General features: G+C 41.3%; 1 protein-coding gene across 1 annotated transcript in view; it reads right to left on the bottom strand.

Moving 5' to 3' along the window:
- The window catches only part of VPS13D (vacuolar protein sorting 13 homolog D), a 3321573-nt gene that overhangs the window by 1732429 nt on the left and 1565073 nt on the right, over positions 1–24071 (bottom strand). The window contains exon 28 of the mRNA XM_044060428.1: positions 10098–10269. Coding sequence (XP_043916363.1) covers positions 10098–10269 — 172 coding nt within the window. The remainder of the gene's footprint in view (positions 1–10097; positions 10270–24071) is intronic.

A 24071-nucleotide genomic window follows, 5' to 3' on the forward strand; every position in this document is an offset into this window, starting at 1 on the left:
AGGGAGGCAGTAAGAGTGGAAATCCTTATGAGGTATTTGTTTACCACAAGACAAACAATTATTTACTTTTTCAGTAATTTCTGACATCGGCTGAGGCAAGAAAAGGTCCCCAATGGGGTACTTAGCTTTTTTGATGACTTCGGTTTCGAAGAATACAGGAGCAGACCGACCGGCACTTGCGAACTGCTTCTGCTTCGGGCACCGCGCGGCAAGAAAGACTGAAGAAGATGGTGTCGGCTGATGCTTATATACTCCAGCCGCTCTGACGTCGGAGAGAAATGCGACATCAGCCGACGTCGGACCCAGACTTTGGAATCCGGCCGACCGAGGGCTGCCTGAGGCAGGACAACCCATATGTTATGACTGCAGTTGCATTCTTGAAGGACATACAGACTGATGGTCTGAGGGATGGAGATGGAAGTGGAATCAAAAGACACAGAAAGTAAGATACAGGCGGATGCATGGTTATAATAACTCACCTTTCTCTTCAATTTTATTTTCTTTACCTAAAGAGGAAGGCCTGCCACAGGGGAAGATGACACCATGGCATTTCGGACCAAGTCCAGACGACATCTACTTTCAAGGAATATACAAAGAGAGTTTAATAAAATCCTAACAGTTTTTGAGGTAAATGACTGGCAATTAGAAAATGATGCAGCATGTTTAGGCCCCCACCAAAACACAGAGCAAGAGTGAGAATCTTTTTATAGAATTTGGTGGCCACAACTACACTTTTCTTTCCTGACAGACAAAAAAAAATATTACAAAAATTTCATAAAAAGGGAAGGGGCCCCAGTGGGTTACTTATCTTACTGAAGGCAAAATGCTGAAGCCGATCACAAGGATGCACTAGACACAAAGCTGACGAGAGTCTGCATGCATAGACTAGTGGCAAGAAAATTATGAGCTTTTGCATGTGTGTATTTTTCTCTTATACTAGCATATTCCCCTGTGCTGAGGACAGATATACAGCACACAAGTAAAGACCCGAAGCTTTGTAGACCAGCTGGAATTATGGTACCTTTGGCAGGGTATGTCCTGTATGCAACTGTTACTAAAAGACTGATCCAATGAAGAACATCTGCTTGATGCAAGAAGTTACAGAGGTTGAGTTGAAATATTAAAGAAAAAAGAGAAGGGGTAATACATACAGGCTTGAAGGGTTACCATTATAAATACACAAAATGGTTACAGACAAATTTACTATGAACTTTATGAAGCTAGCTAATTATGTCTTGGCAAATGAAGAGACTCCAAAATGTGAAAATAAGCTTCTGTAATGGTTAAAAAAAAGAAATGATCCTTCAGTTTGGTTTATGCAGACAACAGCAAAGCTTAATGATGATTATAATTTATTTACTAAGCTTCTTGTCAAAAAATTAGCTTGGATTCTCCCTCCATTGATTGATCTGGAACAGACAAGTTTTATACCAGGTAGAAGCACTCATGGCAACTTGTTAAGGGGAAATATGCTAACATAAGATTTCAAAAAAACCCAACAAACTCCGCTAGTTGAAAGTGTGGATGATGAAAAGGCATCTGATAGGGTGTCAGTATTTATTTGAACTGCTAAGAGTAGAGGAATGGGCTTTCCAGAGAGGCAGGTGCAGGTAATAAAATCTTGCATTACAATGCCTTAGTACAAATAAAGATAGGAAACAAACTTTCTAAAAATTATCAGTTATGAAGTTGCAACAAAAAGGGGTGCCCTCTTTCTCTTCTTCTGTTCGCCATTAATCTTGAACTCTTGGCAAACAGGTTGAAGCAGATACAAATATGGGGTTTTCAGAAGGTCTACTTCAGAAGACTGAAAATTCAAAATGCTGAACACATTTTTAATGTAGGGGCACAAGCCGCCATGTGTCCTCCACACCCCCTGCTAACTATATATATATATATATATATATATATATATATATATATATATATATATATATATATATATATATATATATATATATATATATATATATATATATATGGTTCACTTCAATTCATTGAACTTTCAATTCACTGACTTTCATTTCACTGACACCATTTCACTGAAATTCATTTCACTGAAACTTCATTTCACTGACAACTATTATTAGCAATAAAATGGAATATTCCCCCTTCCCCACTGTAGTGCGACCCTGGAGTTAGAATATATAGTTAGGGGGGTGTGGGGGCAGAGCCCCACATCGAGAGGTGGGCAGCCCACTTACTTTTCTTTTACTAAGCAATATTATATCAAAACGTAAGAATATCATATGAAATGAAGTGGGGGGCTTTCCAGAGAGGCAGGTGCAGGTAATAAAATCTTGCATTACAATGCCTTAGTACAAATAAAGATAGGAAACAAACTTTCTAAAAATTATCAGTTATGAAGTTGCAACAAAAAGGGGTGCCCTCTTTCTCTTCTTCTGTTCGCCATTAATCTTGAACTCTTGGCAAACAGGTTGAAGCAGATACAAATATGGGGTTTTCAGAAGGTCTACTTCAGAAGACTGAAAATTCAAAATGCTGAACACATTTTTAATGTAGGGGCACAAGCCGCCATGTGTCCTCCACACCCCCTGCTAACTATATATATATATATATATATATATATATATATATATATATATATATATATATATATATATATATATATATATATATATATATATATATATATATATATATATATATATATGGGTTCACTTCAATTCATTGAACTTTCAATTCACTGACTTTCATTTCACTGACACCATTTCACTGAAATTCATTTCACTGAAACTTCATTTCACTGAAAGTTCATTTCACTGACAACTATTATTAGCAATAAAATGGAATATTCCCCCTTCCCCACTGTAGTGCGACCCTGGAGTTAGAATATATAGTTAGGGGTGTGGGGGCAGAGCCCCACATCGGGTGGGCAGCCCCACTTACTTTTCTTTTACTAAGCAATATTATATCAAAACGTAAGAATATCATATGAAATGAAGTGGGGGACTGCACCCCCCACCCGATGTGGGTCTCTGCCCCCCACACCCCCCTAACTATATAGTCTAACTCCAGGGTCGCACTACAGTGGGGAAGGGGGCATATTCCATTTACTTTGTAATAATAGTTGTCAGTGAAATGAACTTTCAGTGAAATGAAGTTTCAGTGAAATGAATTTCAGTGAAATGAAAGTCAGTGAATTGAAAGTTCAGTGAATTGAAGTGAACCCATATATATATATATATATATATATATATATATATATATATATATACACACATATATATATATATATATATATGTGTGTGTGTGTGTGTGTATAGATATATATATATATATATATGTGTGTGTGTGTGTGTATACACACATGTGTGTGTGTGTGTGTGTGTGTATATATATATATATATATATATATATATATATATATATATATATACATACATACATACACACACACACACGTACACACACACACCAACTGCAAGATCTCACAAGAGTGGAGAAGGGGCAAATTCCATCATTCAGTATTTTGAATTTTCAGTCTTTTGGTTTTTCAGTGTTCTGAAGCAGACCCTTTTGAGCTATAGGTATTTACCCACAATTTGGCATTACATGTAGATAACTTGCTTCTTTGTCTGTCAGATTTCAAAAGGAATTTGGAAGAAACATTATCAGCATGGCAGATTTGCTGGATATTAGATAAACGCACAAAACAACTAAATATATAATTATTTACTTAGTGATATTCTGGAGTCAAGCAAATAAAAGGAATATTCTTCACACAATCAGTTAGCTTACTTAGGAAATAAATGTAACAGACACAATTTAAGAGTGGTGTCCTTATCACTAGGATGTATTTTAATGAAGAAAAGATCTATATGGTTAAGAATTTCAAGATGTGACATTTAAAATTCATGCAGTCCACTACTGTTGTGTTCTTCCACTAGTGCTATATACATCTCAATGCTCGCCTTTTTCATTCTTTCTCACTTATGAGTTTTTTAGCAAAATGAGAAAAAGTAATGCAAAATTTACATATTGGTGGAAGAAAAACCTTGGATAGCATTGAACATTATAACTCTGCCAACAGAAGCAAGAGGGTTGGGACTACCTGATTTTGAGATATACTGCAAAGGAGGAAGGCTTAAAAATTAACTCAAACCATCGCCCTAAACTGAAAGCCATCCTAACGCAATAATCGGGAGGGATCACAGAAATGTTTAATTTATTAAAGGATACAAGGATGGACAAGAGAAATGGCTGTGGGTCATCAGTGATGGAAACAATAAAGTTGATTAAAAAAACTCACTGAAGGAGACAAACACAATAACTTGTTTGAGAGAGTCATTTACAACAGAAATGTTACAATAATGGTGGCTGCAAACAAAATACATTTCCTGAAGGCAGAAGGTTTGCAGAGGATTAATGTAGTGGGATCAGTTAATGACAGCAGGAAAAATAATAATGTGGTGAACTAAAGTTATGTATTTACCATAACAGTAAATAAATCGCTGTTGTCTTCTTCCACCCATCTCAAATGTTAGGTATACTGGATCTGACTGGATCTGAAGCCGGCAACTTTCAGCCTTTTGGATCCAAGGCTCAGGCTCCTTTCCTCTATCCATAACTCCTCTCCACCCTGACAGTTCCTCAAATCATATTTGCTTGCCTATACAAGTAGCCCTATTTATGTTAGCACAGCAAAACAGAAATGAGTCTGAAATGACAGTATACAAGTTAAAGACTGTAAACTAAGACAAGTCCCTGGGCAACTGAAGTGCAGTCATTTAAAATACCAAGACAATGACAACATGGCAGGGAAATGGAGGAAAGGAAAGCTGAAATGGACTGAAGAAGACAACACGGATCTAGTGTTATAGATTCATAGATTAGTACTAAGCTAACTGCCCTTGCGAGCCATTTTTTTTAAGCCTAGCCAATTATCCCTTGTGAGACTCAAACCCTGCACTTTGTGCTTGCAAGGTAAACACCTTAACCATTTGGCCACCCTCCCAACCCATGTTATGTTAAGTACATAACTTTTATATTAGATGTTGCCTTTTACATCCATTTCAACTGTTGGGACAGAGACCCCAGCTTCCAGAACCCATGGCAAGACTCCTGGAAGGATATTCCGGATAAAGTCAGATCCGGAGTCTGGGATCTGGACTGCAAGTCCAACTTGTAGTGGAAGATGAACATGTACACTGAGGACTAAGTGGTTGCACCATAAATATCATCAATATAAACTCTAGAAAAGGAAGTTGTGGAAATTGCCAAAGCCATTGTAGAAAGAGCTTTAGGCTTATGAGGTAGACTATCCTTTGCTTTATAAAAACAGGTAATAGAACTGGACAACCATCTAGATAGTGTTAACCATGAACACTCTCTCCCCAAATTAAGCCTTAAAAAAGAGAGAAAAAGTTGGAAGTTTTTTCCAATACTCTTGTTACAGTGCAAATAGAATTGTAATTGACAGTAAGAATCCTGCAAATGCAAGGTATATTCTCCTTTGTTCAAGAAACTGGGAAAGATGACTGGCAAGTTAATAGTCTTATCCAAGACAAAGTCAGAAGCAGCCTTGAGGAGAAAATTAGGACTGGTCCAAACAGAAACCCTGTCTTTATGGAAGGCCATGTACAGAGGCTTACACAACATAGCCTGAAGTTTTGAAATCCTTCCTGATGAGGCAACTGCCACCAGAAAAAGCTTTTTCCAAGAAGGTAATTTCAGTTCCACCATTTCTGCAGATTAAAAAGGGGTTTAGTTAAAGCCAGGAGTAAGACAGTAGCAAGCAAAGTTGGAATGGGTCCCTTAAAGAAGATAATAGGAGAACGGTATCCCTTAAAAGGGTCTTGGATAGCATCAATGAGACAGCAGGGGTGTGATCTTACCCCACATAAAAATTGGGCACAGCTGCCAGATGAACCCTGATGGTGGAGTAGCTAGTTCCTGCATGAAAAAAAAACCTTGCCAAGAAATCCAAACTCAATGGTAACAGAGCTGAAAAAGGATCTAGACCTTTGGAGGATGCCCAAATGGAGAATCTCTTCTACTTGCTTCTATAAACTTTTCCAGTAGCATGCTTTTGAGATTATGATGATATATGGAGACTAGGGGAGGAAGGCGTAGAATTTCTGGCCATCACCAAAAGTGGATAAACCAAGCAATTAGCTTCAGGACTTTGATGTCTGGGTGAGAAATCTGAAAGTGGGTCCAGCACTTAGGGAGGGGACACGAAGTAAGGACACAAGAAGGGGATACCATATCTGTCGAGCCCATGACTGGGCAGCGAGAATCACCTTCACCTTGCACCACATCACTTCTGAAGGAAGGTGGTTATGAGCGGAGTGGGAGAATATGCATACAAGAGACCCAGGGTCAAGTGTGGACTACAGCTTTTCTCAGTGACTCTCTCTCCTGTGGAATCTGGGCAAAGTATTTGCTCATTTTGTGTTGGGATGAGATAGCAAATAGGTCGAAGCAGCTGAAGATCTTGGCAGCCAGCATATGATTGAGGGATGACTCATGGGGCAGAAGAATGAACCTGCTCATCTTGTCTACTAATACAATGGATCCCCCAGGCATGTGTGTTGTGATTAGAAAGCACTGAGAAGACAATGACATGCTGTCTGCCTAAATCTAAATCATATCCCTGGAGAGGGAGTCTAGGAAGGCCTACAACACTAATAGAACTGTCCATCTCCATTTCAATGATGTGAAGACTGTCCTCTGTCAAAGTCCACGTGCCTTGGACAGTCTTCAATTACAAAAGTCCTCCTCTACCTCAGAAGTTACCATTTCTACTGGGGGAGGGAGAATAAAGGGGCGGCAAAATCCTTAAAAGGTAAGACACCGCTGATCACTATAAGTAAAAAGCTAAGAGCTCTCATAAAATCATCCAAAGCTAATTTTGAGAAAAAAAATAGCTAAGGACTCTAAAGACAACCATAAAGCATTATTTAGCTATGTCAGAAACCTAGGAGGAAACTCCCAGATATGTTCAGAATTAGTTCAAAATGATGTGAAGATTACTGATCCTACAGACATTGCCAACATACTGGCTGACAGGTTCAGTGCAAACTTCTCCCCACCCTCCCCGCCTAAAGAAGAGATATCTATACCAAATGATTGTAGCCCCCCAAACATCTCCAATGCTCAGGTGAGAACTGCTCTCTCCAAGGCAAAGAACACAGCATCCATGGGACCTGATGGTGTCCCCGGCTGTGTGCTCCATGAACTCAACGAGGAATTAAACCCACAGTTAGGACAGCTGTTTAATCTTAGTCTCACCTCCGGATACGTACCCAGGGAGTGGCGCACAGCGACTGTGGTCCCACTCCACAATGGCGGTGCCTCCACCGACCCTGGAAATTACCATCCCATTAGCTTGACAAGCCTGATCTGCAAAGCCATGGAAAGGATCATAATGGATCTCATAAATAAAGACATAGGGAATTTGCAGACTTTGGATCCAACCCAGTTTGGCTTTGTCAAAGGCAGATCATGCCTTTTAAACTTGGTTGACTTTTTCGAAACAGTCACCAAGACCATTGACGAGGGAAAGGCAGTCCATACAGCCTACCTAGACCTGGCGAAGGCTTTCGATACAATACCCCACTCGGGTATCATTGGAAAACTCATCAACTTAAATGTAAACCCATACATTACAAGATGGGTTGCAAACTGGCTGAGTGACAGAACCCACAGGGTCAGAGTTGCTGGCGCCATGTCAGACTCTAAGCCTGTCACAAGTGGTGTCCCACAGGGCTCAGTCCTGGGCCCACTCTTGTTTGGCATCTACTTTTCTGAAGTACAAGCAAACACAGGAGGGTTATGGCTGACAAAGTTCGCAGATGACTGCAAACTGGGCCGTAGTTGAGAACACATCCGACACAGACATCCTTCAGAAGGGTCTCACAGAAGCGGATAACTGGTGCCAGAGCCATGGCCTCAAGTTAAATGCCAAGAAATGCATAGTCATACCCTCCGGGAAAAATAAGGTTACCCTAGCTACCATATAGGTGGCAATCCCTGAACACAGAAGAAGTTATTAGGGACCTGGGAACCCAGGTTGACAGTAGCCTTTCATTCGACACTCATATTGCTAAAGTAGTTAGGAAGACCTTCTACATTGCCCACCTTATCATGAAGGGATTCACATCTAGATCAAGGGAAGTCATAGTCTCCCTATACTCATCACTCATCAGACCAATGATCGAGTACAATGCCCCATTCGGAATGTATCTGACCCGACACTTGCAGCAGCTGGAGAGGCCACAAAGGTTACTCACCAAAAGAATAAAGGGTCTAAAAAATCTGGCTTATGCTGGGCGACTGAAAGAACTCCAGTTATATTCAGTTGCTGAGCGCTTGCTCAGAGGTGACCTATGCCTGACATACAAGGCCATGTCAAACCCAGATTTGATGAATATGCTTCATCTCAAAAAATCTAGATCCCTCAGAGCCACAAGGGCGGGTGACTTAAACCTCGACACGGTTATTAATAGGACGTGCTGGAGGGATAGATTCATCACTCAAAGACTCCCTATGCTGTGGAACAAAATCCCGGTTTATGTGAGGCAGAGCACCTCGCTGGCCTTGTTCAAGAGGAATCTTGACCAATGGATGGGAGATCGCAGATACACCCCAGGGGTTACCTCAGTGTCACTGCTAGACAGAGGCACAGCTAAATAATGGGCATAGTTTCTCCAAACTAAGGGGTGGCATAAGCCACAAAAAACTATGGGCTAGGCTTATAAATGCCCTCGGGCAGATAGCCTAGTATAAACCTATGAACCTATGAACCTAGAAAGACTGGAGGAGAATTAAGCCACCAATGAATAGTCTATAGATTGGAAGACCGACTAGGATGCATATGGATTGATGGGAGGCTCCACCATTTGTAAAACCCTCATAAGAAATCTGGTATGAGGAACTAGAGTTATGAAAGCAGTCATGGAACCAAAGTTATGGAAGCAGTCAGAGAACACAAGAGATGTAAGATGGGTCTTGAACAGGATTTGGGTGAGAAAGAACCAGAGAGGCTTGCTGATGGGTAATTATTCTGGATTCCAGAAGTCTGGCTATCTGCAAAGTGGTATCCAGGTGGCATCCTATGAATTCTATCATTTGGGCAGGTGTCAGTTTTACTCTTCCAGGTTGACCGTGATCTCTAAGTGAAGGCATAACTAGAGCAAGGAGTCTCTGGCCTGGGTTATAAAATCTGCAAGGTAAAAGTTATGAGACAGTCATCTAGACACAGAAAAACCCTGGACCCTTTCAGTTTGAGAGGTACTGAACCATGGCCATACATGGGCAACTTTGTCCATACATAACTTTTAAGCCCTACGTCCTGTGCTGGGAGCATATGTATGTTCTATGGTGCATACAAGATCATGAGGCTTTGGTATACTGTCCGAACGTTGAGCTGCCCTGAGCAGGAGATCCTTGTAGTAAAGAATATTGCAACGTTGAAGAGAAGGACATCTAATGTTATGGTAAGATTTTACACAACTGTACTTTCTCCCTCCAATAATTCTTTCTTAGTGGCCACTGCCACCATGATGGCAGCTGCTATGAGGCTCTTGCTCCAATAGAGTCTGTCTTGTGGGGAAACCAACATTTTGTCAGGCTTACAGGATATGGTTTCCATCACGCCTTGCTTCTTCCATAACTGCTGTGACAGAAGGTCGATAAGTTTATCAGCTGGTGAAACCACCCAGGACATAGATGGGTCCGATCGAAGGCCCTGAGAAATACAGATTCCTCTTGGGAGGAGGCATCACCCCTTTACTGAAGTAATTCCAGTATGTCCCCAAAAACAACACCTTCCACAGGTACCTTGGAGAACTTCCCCCTAATCAACAATTGCATCTTCAGTGAAAATCCATTCCCCTGTCCTTTGCTGAAGTTCTTCTTCAGAGTCTGTTTCTAAAGCCACATTGTCTGCATAGCAACTTCTTTGACCTGTTGGAAGGAACAGGTCAACAAAGTTGCAGTATGCAGATGATGCAGCATTACAGGCAGACTCTGATTAAGATCTTCAGCAAGGAAAGGGAAACGGAATGCAAAAATGAAGGCACATGGTCTGAAACGGAGTACAGATTAACAGCTGAAGACAAACTACTCACTTGTATGCTGGGGTCCTGTAGGTCATAAGGTCTCATGAATTCTTCAACTGGCTCTCCCAGGTTGTTCTCCAACAACCCTCGAATCAGTTTGTATTTATTAAGATCCAGAGAACAATGAACAGATGAAAGGCTGCCTTGCACTGACATATCTGGAACTGAATGGCTTATCTCCCTATGGGAAAAAAAAAATCACCCTCAATCATTAAATTCACAATTACCAACTAAACATTATTTCTAGACAATCCAAACGTATATGTATAGTGTCAAACATTACACTGAACTATACTGAGCATGCATTTTCCAATTTAAAAATCAAGGACATTATATTAGCACAACAGCTTCACACAAAAAGTACAGTTTTGTACCTACCATAAATGTAGATGTTGGAGTGTTCACACTGCTGCAGTCATTACACTTGGGTTATCCTGCCGTCAGGCAATCCCGCAGTCAGTAAGAGTTCCAAAATCTTGGTCCGGCGTCAGTTGCTGTAGCTTCTTCCTTGACGTCAGTGCGCCAGGGGTATATAAGATGCATCCGACATCATTTTCTTCAGTTTTTCTTGCCGTAGATGTCAGGTGCCCCCAAGTAGGTAGGCAATACACATTGCTAATAAAAAAATATACATATAAAATAAAAACAATACATTCAGTTACAAGCAAATACACCACAAAGGTTGTATAGGATAGAAAGGTATAGGTAAGTCCAGCTAGTTCAGAGGGAATGGAGGGAGAGTAACCTGGACTGCAGCAGTGTGAACACTCGAACATCTACATTTATGGTAAGTACAAAACTATACTATGTTCATCGTGTTACACTGCTGCAGTCATCACACTATGGTAGAATCCCAAAGCTACGGTTGGGTGGCTGGTCTATAAAGAGTTAGGATTGGCTATGAGGCCCTGTAGAACTGCAGTGGCAAAACCTGCTCTGGATTTAGAGTAAAGAGGCAGGTGGTAATGCTTGGTAAAGGTGTGCACTGAACTCCAAGTTGCAGCCTCCAAAATTTCCTTGGTAGGTATTCCTCTGAGAAAGGCTGTTGAAGTGGCTGTTGCCCTGGTGGGATGTGGCCTAATGTTATTTGGGACTGATTTTCCATGCTGTGTGTAGGAGTAACAAATACAGTGTCCTATCCATTTGGATATAGTCTACTTTGAGATAGCCTTGCCCTGTGATCCTGCAGCATATTCTACAAACAGTTGCTCAGTTTTCCTGAAAGCTTTTGTTTTGTCCAAGTAGAAGCGCAGCTGCCTGTGTATGTCCAAAGAATGCAGAAGTTTCTCCCCTTTATTCTGGGGGTTTGGATATAAAGTTGGCAAATGGATGGTTTGGTTAAGAGCCACACTAGATACCACCTTTGGCATAAAGGTAGGGTTTGTCCTTAAAGAAACCCTGTCCTGATGAAAAATTATGAAAGGTTCCACTGCCATTAATGCCTGTAGCTCTGAGACTCTTCGTGCTGAAGTTACTGCCAGGAGCAGAGCTGTTTTCCATGATAAAAATTTTAGATCGGCTGTATTGGCTGGCTCAAAAGGTGGCAGGGTCAGATTTTCCAAAACGAAACTGAGGTCCCAAGTTGGTGTTGGTGCTCTCCGGGGCGGTCTTATGTTTTTAGCCCCTCTGAGGTACTGCTTTAGCAAGGGATGAGAGAATACAGGAGGATCCGTGTTGCAATGTGCTGAAATGGCAAAGGCATGAATCTTAATTGATGAGAAGGATAGGCCTCTGTCCAGCATCTCAGTTAAGTATTGTAAAATCTGAGGAATGTTTGGAACAAGAGGGTCAAGGCTTTGAGCCTGGCTCCAGGAGCAGAATCTCTTCCATTTTTCTGAGTAAGCTTTCCTGGTGCTAGGCCTCCAAAATGACATCCATAACAGCTTTAGAAAGAGGTGTTGCCTGTTTGACTAATGGATCTGCCATGCAGCCAGGTTTAGGGTTTTGAGCTGACCGTGCAGGATCTGATTGTTTTGCGGAGTCAGAAGGTGTGGAATTTGAGGCAAAATCCATGGTGGGCCTTGAGCTAAGTTCCTCAAGATAGGGTACCAGTGCTGGCTGTCAGTCTGGAGCAATCAGGATCATCTGTGTTTTTTCTTGTCTGGCTTTTAGGAGTACCTTTGAAAGGAGAGGCAGTGGCGGGAAGGCATAAACTTTTAGGTTTTTCCAGCTGAACAAAAGAGCATCCACTTTCCATGCTTATTTGTGATAAGTCCTTGTGCAGAATATTTGTAGTTGGCAATTCAGTGGGGAGGCAAAAAGATCTATGTCTGGGCATCCCCATTTTTGTGCTACCATGCTGAAGATTTGTGGATTCAATTTCCATTTGTGAGGGTCCATGATATTTCTGCTTAGATCGTCTGCCAGAGTATTTTTCTTTCCAGGCAGGAATTGTGCTTGCAGGTGAACTTGATACGTTAGAGCTGTGTTCTACAAGGTCATGGCTTGCCTGCATAAGGGATAAGAATGAGTGCCCCCTTGCTTGTTTATGTACCACATTACTGTGGTGCTGTCTGTCTTTAATAATAACTGTCCTGGATGCAGAAGGTCTTTGAAAGCTGTTAGGGCATTTTGAACAGCCAACATCTCTTTTTGATTGATGTGAAGATGCATCTGGTCTGTGGTCCACTTGCCCTGAATGCATTTTCCTGCCATGTGAGCTCCCCAGGCGTAATCCTAAGCATCTGTTGTTAGAGTATGCCTGGCTGTGGGTAGGGTAAAAGGCTGACCCTTGTTTAGGTGACATGCCTGTGCCCACCATCGAAACTCTTGTTGTAGGCAGTGAATCATTGCTATTATTGCTTCTAAACTGTGAGAGTGTTGAGTCCAAACACTTTTTAGGTACCATTGTAATTTCCTCATATGCAGTCTGGCATATGGTATTAGTAGTATGCAGGATGCCATGAATCCCAGGGCCTGCAGAATTTTTCTTTTAGGAAGATGGGACTTTTTTGCCAGTAATTGAAAATATTGAGTTAGTTGAACTTGTTTGTCTGGAGTGAGGTAAGCCATCTGGGCCATTGTATTTAAGCTGGCACTCAGGAATATAATCTGTTGTGAGGGCACTAGTTTTGACTTCTTTTTGTTTACTGTGTACCCTAGAGAAATTAGCAACCTTTTTACAAATGCCAGATGCTGTAGAAGAATGTCCTTTGTCTCTGCTTGAATGAGGCAGTCGTCCAGGTATGGGTATATTTGAATTCCTTTTTGTCTGCAAAATGCAATTACTGGTGCCAGGCACTTTGTGAAGACCCTGGGAGCAGTAGATAAGCCAAAGGACAGTGCAGAGAATTGGTAGTGCATTGTACCAGCTTTGAATCTGAGGTATCTTCTGCAATTTTGTCTGATAGGGACATGCAGGTATGCCTCTTTGAGGTCCAGAGTAACAAGCCAAGCCTTCTTGCCCAGCATGGGTAGAAGCTGCTGTAATGTCAACATTTTGAATTTCGGAATATGCAGGTAAGTATTTAGAATTGAAAGGTCTAGTATGGACCTCCAGGCCTTGTCCTTTCTGGGGACCAGGAAGAGTCTTGAGTAAAATCCTTGTCCTTGTTCCTGTTGTGGTACTTTTTGAATAGCTCTCATGTCCATGAGGGCTGAAATTTGTTTTTGTGCCTCTGCCTATTAATTTTGTGGCAGGTCTGGGATTCCTTTTAGCTTTGGTAAAGTATGAAAGTGGAACCTGTAACCTTGAGACACAATATTCAGAACCCATTTGTCTTGGGTGATTGTTTGCCAGTTTTGAGAAAAAAGTGCTAGTTTTCCCCCTAAGGAGGCTTCCAAAAGGGAAGTGCTTGGCGTACGAAGGGGAAAGTCATTGAGACTGTTTCCTGTAAGGTTGAGACTTGTCCTCACCTCCTTTTGGGGTTGAGGTGCCCCACTGTCGTTGTCAGTTTGAGCCTTGGGGTTGAGATCTGCCTCTTGGGCGTCTGTATCTGCCTCTCTGTGGCCTGTCTGACACTGGAAAGGACCAATTCTTTGTTGGCCAATTTCTGCTAAATCAAGGTGGCTGTACCTGTAAGAAATCCTTGACTTTTGCATAGATTTAGCTTTATCCTCCATTTTCTTTAACACCTCTTCTGCCTTAACACCAAACAAGGCATCATGCTGTAAAGGAGCATCCAATAATTTTGCCTTAACATGATCAGGTAAACTCTGTTCTTTTAACCAAACATGTCTTCGAATCACAGAACCTGTAACTGCGGCTCTGCAAGAGGCCTCTAAAGAATCAAAACCACATTGCAGCGTATGTTTTCGCACCTGTTCAACTGCATGCAATAAATCCTGCATTTCTTTACAATCAGGAGCTTCTGAGCTTGCAAGCATTTTCTGTTTTAACTGAGCCATTAAATATTGTTGGTACTTAAGCATGTGAAACTGGCAATTTAAAGTCCTTACTGCTAAAGTGCCAGAAGTGTACACTTTCTTCCCCCCTTCTATCCAAAGCTCTGGAATCTCTGTCAGAGGGTACTGGATTTTTTGCAATTGAAGCCTTAACCCCTTTTGGACCCTGGGAAATAGTTTCTGGATCAGCAGAAGGGTTTTTATAAAGAAACTTGTGAGAGTCAGGGACTCTATAATACCTATCTGGCTTGGCTGGTGCAGGGGTCAAAGAATCAGGAGATAAGCTGGATTCAAAGAACACATCATCCACAATATCTAGCACAGGCGGAATAGCCAGGGGCCTTTGCTGAGGCAATAAAAGGAAATCCCTGAGCCTTTTCTTGGATTCTGAGTAATCCTGACTTTCCCAATGGAAATGCTCCCTCATGGTATGTAAAGTTTTCCCAAAAGAATAATCCTCAGGAGGAGAGGCTGAAGGGATAGATTCTTCAGCATCAGAGTCCTCATAGGGGGTAGAGAGTATCCCTGGTCTGAAGAGGAATCAGAGGAAATGGAAACCTGATCAGAGGAATCATAATCTATATCCTGCCAAGGCCTTTTCTCCGGAGGGGGATGGGAACCCCTGATTAGAGTAATGAGGTCTTCGGCCATTTTAAGCATCTGTTTCTTAGGCATGGAGGACTGTCCAGGAGAATGCTGTACTTGCTTCTTTGTCTTTAATGGTACTTTTGTCTTGGCTGTTGCTTTAATGGTAAGTTGTGAAGGTCTGAAAACACCCTCAGAAGCTGATGCCTGCTCAGCGGCTCCGGACCCATCTGAGGGATTAGTTTCCGTAGGCCCAATACCTTGAGTTTCCAGAGGCCTAGTTGTCTCCACGTGAGAGTCGGGAGGTGGCCTGTGGCTCTGAGGTAGTGAGTGTCAGGGGCTGCGAAAGCGCCTCACTGAGAACCAGCAAACTGGCAACTGGCCTAGAAGAGGTTTCGTTGTCGGTTTTGGACCTCGGATGCCTGTCTTTATCCTTGTCTTTGCGTTTTTTCAGTATTGAGGTTGTCGGTTGATCTGACGGCATAGTATAATTGAACCTTCGGCCAAAGTAGTGCAAAGCAAAATCAAAACATCTTTTTAAAGTGCGTTTGTTAAATCTAGCACAAAACCGACAACTAGTGACGTCGTGATCAGGGCCTAGGCATGGAATACAGTAATAGTGGAAGTCCTTATGAGGTATTTGCTTCCCACAAGAAATACAATTATTAACTTTTTCTGACATCGGTCTGAGGCAAGAAAAAAGTTTCCCCAACAGGGTACTTAGCTTTATTGAAGACTTCGGATCTGAAATTCGACTTCGAAAATCTCAGGAGTCGGCCGACTGGCACTTGCGAACTGCTTCTGCTTCGGGCACCACGTGGCAAGAAAGACTGAAGAAAATGGCGTTGTACGCATCTTATATACCTCTGGCGCACTGACGTCAGGGAAGAAGCGACAGCAACCGACGCTGGACCAAGACTTTGGAACTCTGGCCAACTGCGCGGCCACCTGACAGCAGGATAACCCAAGTGTAATGACTGCAGCAGTGTAACACGATGAACATCTGTCACAGCAAGGACATAATGAATAATCAAAAACCAACAGCTTCACACAAAACTGTCACAGCAAGGACATACTATTACTGCTAACAACCTAGGCAGACAACATATGACTAACTCACTTGTATATACAGACCAAGAAATCAAAGAGGGAAAAATTATTTTAGGTGGGATCTGGGGGGATACAAAAGCAAAGCACACCACAAACAGTGGATGTACAGGTTAACACAAGATAAACTACAGAACAGCAGTACAGGCTACTGAGAGTGTGTTAGGTATTACAAAGTTTAATGCACTAAACCATCAAATTAAGAAGTTTTCTCCAGAATTCATATCTTCACTTCATTTTCTTCACCAAGACTCTACTTCTGCTTCCTCTTTATGAGACACCACTGGTTCTCTACCCTCCTCTCCCTTCCCTTGGTCACAGCACTGAGAATACCTCATGAGGAGCAGAGATTATAATTTTATTAACTTGAGGAGAAGTTGTCAACAATAATTAAAAAAGCATTGAAGGAATTTATTTGGAAGAGGCAGAGGGCATGAGTTAAGTGACATAAACTGATCCACCATATAGAACAAGGTGGTTCAAGATTACCTGATTTGAATGGTTACTTTACAGTTACACAGTTATTTATTTTTTGTCTACTGAGGTAATATGCTGATCACAACAGACTATTTGCAAGTACTGCAAGAGTAGAGAATTTCACAAAAAATAGAATTTATATATAAACATACAGCAATCACAGTATATACAAAGTCCAGCAAACAACTGAAACACTGAGCAATTATTATCAACTGAAAAAAACACAGTGCATTTCCTTAGGTAGTGAATTTGGGAGATAAATGATAGGAAAAACAGAGGTTGGAAGTAGAAGCAATATAGGTGATGGAGGAGTTGGGGGATTTATCCAGTGGAAAAGCAATTGCTGTCACATTTTTTATGGAGGTGACTTTTGAGTTGTGCTCTCAAAGTGGGGAAGTTTTTCTTTTAAGTAAGAAAGAGGGTTTGCCAGATTTTTGGTGCAAAAACATTGAAGGAGTGGTCAGTAGAGTGCAGTTTGGTTTAGGAGGGTCTGGAGGAAGGGTGTCAATTGGGAGAAATTGCAGATGTTGTAGAGGCAGATCTGTTGAGGAGTTTGGTAGCCAAGATGAAGGAATGTACCTGGCTAAAGCAGTTTGAATAGAAGAGATCCCAGCAGTAGCTCAACAGTGCAGGTGACTGGCAGTCATCCGCCTTTGGAGAGGGTAGTAAAGTGGTGATCCTGAGAGGGGGGAGTCAGAAATGAATCCTCAGCTTTTGTTTTCAATGGACTCTAAAGTTGATGAGTATTTTTAGAGGCTGTGGCTAGGGTATGCAGCTTGTATTGAACATGAGGTAGGACGACTCCTTTGCCTATTGCAAATCTAGCTGATTTGGAGAAAAAGGAGATATTTTCCAGGACCAGAATAAATGACAGATGATCTTTTTCCTGATGTTTTCAATGTGGTTATGGAAGTTAAGTGACTGGTCCAACCATAAACCTAAGTATTTAATGGACATGGCTGTTTATACTGGGGTGCCATTGAGAACTGTACTGATGAGATTTTTAGGAGTTTTTTCAGCTTTGTTTGCATTTCCAAATATCATACGTTTTTGTTCTAAAGGGGTTTAGATGTGGTTTATGGTTGTTTAACCAAGAACTAAGGGAGTGGAGGTTAGATTAAAGCTGGGTTTGAATAGCTGAATGTGAGGGACTGGACCGAAGGATAACCAGGTCATCAGCAAAAACACTGACAGGAAAGTGAGGTATGTCGGAGGGAAGTTTCGCAATGAAGAATGAAAGCAATGGTGGGGGGAGTGGTGGCAATAATGAAGACCCAGCAATGCTTCATTAAGGGGTACTGGAGGTGATGGGGTGAGCAGATTTTGATTCTGAAATACCTACATATTATGAAAATTTGGGCTAATAAGGTTATAAGTTAAGACTCATATACATGGTATAGCACAAGGAGAAGGCTATAAATCAACGTGGAAGAGATTGATGATGAAATGGGAGGGAAGTTGTGGAATGAGGAGTATTTTGGATGCAAGTCTTTAAGAATAATAACAAACATAAATAACATTATATCAATAGAAAGGCATAAAATATTCTAAGAACTAAGCCCACACTAAGGGAGAAATGAGATTTTACCAACAGGGATGGCTGCAAGTAACGGTACAGAAAATAAGCAAGAGGGGAATGGAATTAATTAGAGAAAACCACCAAAGAAACCACAGCATTGGGAGGAAATAACTAGAGAAGGACAGTTCACTGAGTGGGATGAAGCCAAGCAGAGAGTGTAGCCAGAAAATCCCATTTTGTACTCACAAACTCTTTTTGCTGCCCTCCCAACCCACCTGCCATCTAAAAAATGGACATGTCTTTAAAATGTTGGCTCCCAGCAGTTAGTAAATGTACACTTCATTTCAAGTGGTCACCTCTAAAACTAATAAAAAAAATTGTTTTTAGATTTCCAATCCTCTCTACAAGCAAGTTATGTACCTGTTGTTAAGGGGATCACTTTAGACAACCTTAGACATAATGTAGCCTGAAAAAGCTACAATATTTCTCTGAGTGCTGCAAAGAAAAATGTACACTATAGAGTACAAAGAGTATGCCTGGTTAAACCCTTGTAGTCAAACAAAAATTTGAACTGAATGTTAGTGACTGTATTCCATTCCAGGGACTGATAAGAGAACACAAGCAAACAGTAAGCCAAGGGAAGTGCTACATGCAAGACTAGCTATGTTAGGAGACTTTAGGTGAGTCTAGACCAAAAGCAGCTATCAAAAAAGTTGAATTAGTGGGACATATACAATGTTAACTGATGGCTATAAGAAACAATAAGAAGAGGTTAGAAAAGATTGGAAAGAGAAACTGGGAAGGCAATTTACAAGGGAACAATGGGAAGATATATGCATGTCTCCCGACATCTATATGGCTCCCAAGTATAAAACAAAGTCCAAAAGGTTTAAGATGTCTGCATAGAAGTGTTTGCACAGTCATTTATATACCCTAAGGAGACTTAAAAATAATTTTTTTCTCAGATAGAAAGCAAATGCTTGAGATATAACAGGTAAGAGTAAGACAACTGGGAATGTGTTACAGGATTATAATGAGTTGGCAGATTTTAGAAATACCCTACAGAGTTATTTTGTCATAAATGCTGGGAGAGCAAATAGTTGCAACTAAGGAAATGAATCATTTGAGTTGGGACACAGTCTCCAACTTGCCTGGACATAGTAAGTTTACCTTTAGAAGCTTAATGTTACTGGCTGCCAAAAAAACAATTACTAAAAAATGGAAATCTAAACTAATTGTATTAAGTACTGAATACTGTAAAGGAGATAAAAAAAACTGCAGGTGAGATCTTAAGAAAAAGGAAAGAGCAAATTATATGCACATAAATGGAATCTGTGGGACAAATACATGCAGAATAATGCTCAGGAGGATTGTGGTTTAACAGAAAGAAAGACCTGAATAATTTATGTAATGTTGGAGTGAAAGAATGTCAGAACATTAAAATATATGTAGAGTGTACGAAAAAATGCTAAGGTTTGTTTACTTTTACATTAATGCATGTGTATCTGTGTCATTATTTAAACTGTGACTTAAAACTGTTTATAAGAGTACTGAATTATATTAAGAACTGTAAGACACAATTAACATTGTTATTGCAGCCATATTTGAATAGAAATAAACACGAAATTTGACAAAGAAATTATTTCAGGATGGATATTCAACAAAATATCAGGGACTAAGGTGGTAGTACATAGTGGCAGAGGAAGATGATTATTCTGGAGTGTATTTATATTCTACCTTTTAAAACTGCTGTTATGGCACTTAAGATAATTTTGGAAGAAATAATCATCTTTCAGCAGGGATTATTATTCTTATTATTATTATTAATAATAGGTGAGGCCTGGAACTTGATTTCCAATAGTGAGGATGATCAGGGGGACCTAGAAAGGAAAATATAAAAACTCACAGTAGATTTAAGAAGAAATATACGATAATGTTTGGCACGGGAGATAAGAATTCAGTAGCATGAGCCCAAAAAAGGAATTTACAGATTACTCCTCAAGGTAAACTACTGGGCTACACTGGATAGAAGTATGTTTGTAGAAGGAAGTAGTGGTCCACAAAAACCAACAAGCCAAGCAAGAGCAGTAAAGATGGCAAAGTGGACTAGCAAGGATAAGAAAAACATTATATATTGTTACAATTATACAAAATACTCAACATTTCAAGATGTAACACATTGAGAAAGATTAACAGAGAAATTAAAGGAAAGAAAATTACTTACACAAACAAATGTCAAAAGCTTCAAATAAAGATTTGCATTCATTAGTAGAACAGGTTTATAAAAAAGATTACATGGGACGAAACAACTTTAGGTTGCCAGGAAAAAAAAGTGACAGAGGAAGTGCAAAAATATGAAGAACAAAGTCCAGAGATTTTTGAAAGGTATACAAAAGAAATATGAACATGGGAAAGGAAAAGAAATCTAGTATTGTGCAACTTTTACGCAAAGGAGAAAGCCAAACTAATCAATACTAAAAAGAAACTCTAACGTTATTTGAAGAGGGAACTCGGATATGGAAAAATTCAAAAACACAAAAAATAAAAAAACAAAGGGGGAATGCAAAAAAGAATATTAGTAAAGTAGAAGTTAAATAGAAACTGAAATTTTGGATTATCTACAAAGGGAAGGATTTCGTATGGAGACTCCAATGCAGCCAATGCTGCATGATGGAATTAGAGATCTCCGGATCAAGGAGCAACAGGTGGAGCAGGAGGCATTTACAGAAGATTTGCAACATGATAATAATCTGGAGCCTTGTGTAGGAGACCGTTAAGTTCAGCAAGGGAAGGAAAAGGAAAAGTACAGATGTTCGAGTGTATTCACTGTTGCAGTCATCACACTTGGGTTATCTGCCTGCAGCCAGCCCTCAGTTGGCCCGAATACCAGAGACTTAGTATTTCTGTCAGATGCTGTAACTCCAGAACTGACGTCAGGTCATCAGGGGTATAAAAAACAGGCAGCCGACATCATTACATCAGTTTTTCTTGCCCCAAATGTTAGGAGCCCCCCAAATAGGGAGCAAAGTTATGGTGAGGAAAAGACCACTAGTAAAAACTAAATACCAACAACAATTCCCCTGAAAGGGGTGAGTAATAGCCATAGAAAGGAAAGAGACAGAGAGAAACCAGGGGGCTGGAGGGAGGGAAACCAGGACTGCAACAGTGAATACACTCGAACATCTACATTTATGGTAAGTGTACACAACTGTATTATGTTCTTCGTGTTTCACTGTTGCAGTCATCACACTTGGGTGGATTCCCAAAGCTGAAGAAGGGTAGAGGCAGACAAGAACAGTTAGGGCTGGCTAGTATGCCTTACAGGACTAGTAAACCTGCACAAAGCACTGGGAAACTAGCAGTCTTGACAGTCCGTTTATTGTACACACGAGAACACATACACCAACCACAGACCAGAACAAAAAATAAAGTTGTGATAAAATTCCTTTTACGTTTTCGTCATCCAAACTTCATATCAACTGTTCCCTCCAAAATTGTTGAAATGAGCCAAAATGGCTGAGGCATATATCTTAATGGAGGAGAAGGACAGGCAGAGAGGGCATTGTTGTGTCCTCTCCTTTAAATTGAATCCAGGAGAAGAACCTTTTCCACTTATCTGCATAGGATTTTCTTGGACTGGGTCTTCTGGCCTAGAGAAAGACGTCCAACACCTGCTTGCTTAGGATTGCAGGGGGAGAATTCAAGGAATAAGCCAGGCTGCAAGATTTAGGGTTTGCAATTGCGCATGCAAAATCTGTCCCTCCTGCAGAGAGAGCAGGGTTGGGTTCTAGTGTAGGTGCCAGGGTGGCACCGATGACAGGCTGCACAGGAGTGGGTACCAGTGCTGGCGTGGCCAGTCTGGGGCAATCAGAATTGTCCTTGGTTTGTCCTGCCTTATCTTGAGAGAAGGAGCAGAGGGGGAAAGGCATAGATTGAGAGATTTGCCCACTGAAAAGATAGAGCATCCACTTTCCAGGCCCTGCTGTGAGGATTGCTGGTGCAGAATTTGCTGAGCGGGTGGTTGAAGGGGGAGGCAAAGAAATCCACCTCTAGGGTCCTCCATTTCTGAATCAGAAGGTTGAAGGCGCTGGGCTCCAATTGCCACTCATGTGGGTCTAGTAGATTTCTGCTTAGGTCATCTGCCAGTAAGTTTTGTTTGCCTGGCAGGAATTGAGCTAGATGGACTTCCTTGTCCAAGCCCGTGTGCCACAGGGCCATGGCTAACCTGCAGAGTGGGTCCACCCCTGCTTGCTGATGTACCACATAACTGTGGTGTTGTCTGTTTTTATTAGGAGTTGTCCTGGAAGCAGTAGGGATCTGAAAGCTGTCAGAGCGTTCTGCACAGATAGCATCTCTTTTTGGTTGATGTGCAGATGAATTTGACTTCCAGTGGTGGTAAATGCATTTGCCGTCCATGTGTGCTCCCCAGGCATAGTTTGATGCATCTGTGGTTAGGGTCTGGGTGACGTGGATTTGAGTAAAGGGCAGTCCCTTGTTGTGGTTGCATGCTTCTGCCCACCAAAGAAACTATGTCCTTAGACAGGAATGACTATTTCCAAGTCCTGAGAATGTTGGCACCAAAGACTTTTTAAGTACCACTGAAGCTTCCTCATATGCAATCTTGCATATGGAATTAGCAGTATACAAGCGGCCATGAACCCTAAGGCCTGCAGTATTTTTCTTGCAGATAGCTGAGTTCTGGTGGCCATTTGTTTGAAGTAGACTGTCAGATAGACTTGCATTTCTGAAGTGAGGAAGCGTTTATATTATGTTGTTGAAAACTCAAACTGTCAACAGCATAATAATCGACACGAAAATGTCGAAACCTCTGAACATCAAACACACAAAAAAAAAACACCCAAACACAACACAAATTGCTCTATGCAGGGGGGCAAGCCCCCTGCACCCCCCGCTACTTAAATATACCAACTCCAAGATCGCACTACATTGCAGTAAATGGAAATCTCCCCCTACAGACATTTCTGTTTACATGCGCGATGACTTTCGCTTTCGACATTTTGGTGCCGACACTATCAGCTTCAATATTGTCGGCCTTCGACAGGGTGAAGTAGACCCGTGAGGAATGCCATCTGGGATATTGTGCCCAAGCTTGCTCCCAGAAATACAATCTTTTGACTGGTTACCAGTTTTGATTTCTTTTCGTTGATGGTGTACCCCAAGGAAGTGAGGTTTTTTCACAAATGTCAGGTGCTGCAGTAGTAATTATTGACTGTCCGTCTGAATCAGGCAGTCGTCCAACTATGGGTAAATTTGGATATTTCTTTGCCTGCAGTATGCAATGGCATTTTGTGAATACTCTGGGCGCAGTAGATAAGCCAAAGGGAAGTGCAGAAAATTGATAATGCATAAATCCTGCCCTGAAACGTAGATACTTCCTGCATGACTCCCTTATGGGGATGTGCAGAAAGGCTTCTTTTAAGTCTAGGGTGACTAACCAGGCACCCTTGGCTAGCACACGAAGAAGCTGTTGCAGGGTAAGCATTTTGAATTTTGGTACCACCAGGAAGGTGTTGAGAGTAGAAAGATCCAGGATTGGGTGCCAAGAGCCCTCTTTCCTGGCTACCAGAAGTCTGGAGTAGAATCCTTGACCCCTCTGTTCTACTGGAACCAGCTGAAGAGCTCTGAGCAGGGAAAGTACTTGGTTTTGAGCCTATGTCCACTGGTTTGGAGGAAGGTCTGGAAACCCGCTTGGGGTTGGCAATGAGTGGAAATAAAATTTGTACCCCTGGGATACAATGTTGAGGACCCATCAGTCCTGTGTAATGGACATCCAGTTTCTTGCATGAACGGCAAGTTTTCCTTCTAGAGGCACAAGCAATTGGGCAGGGCTGGAGAGTGGAGTAAAGAAGTCATTGTGAGTTTTCTTCCGTAAAGAGGTGGCTTACCACTCCCTGTTTTACGGGTGGGGGCTTTCCATTGCTTAGATCTCT

This window comes from Protopterus annectens, chromosome 2.part0 (genome assembly GCF_019279795.1).
Source record: "Protopterus annectens isolate FY-2018-M chromosome 2.part0, PAN1.0, whole genome shotgun sequence".
Taxonomy (NCBI): Eukaryota; Metazoa; Chordata; order Ceratodontiformes; family Protopteridae; genus Protopterus; species Protopterus annectens.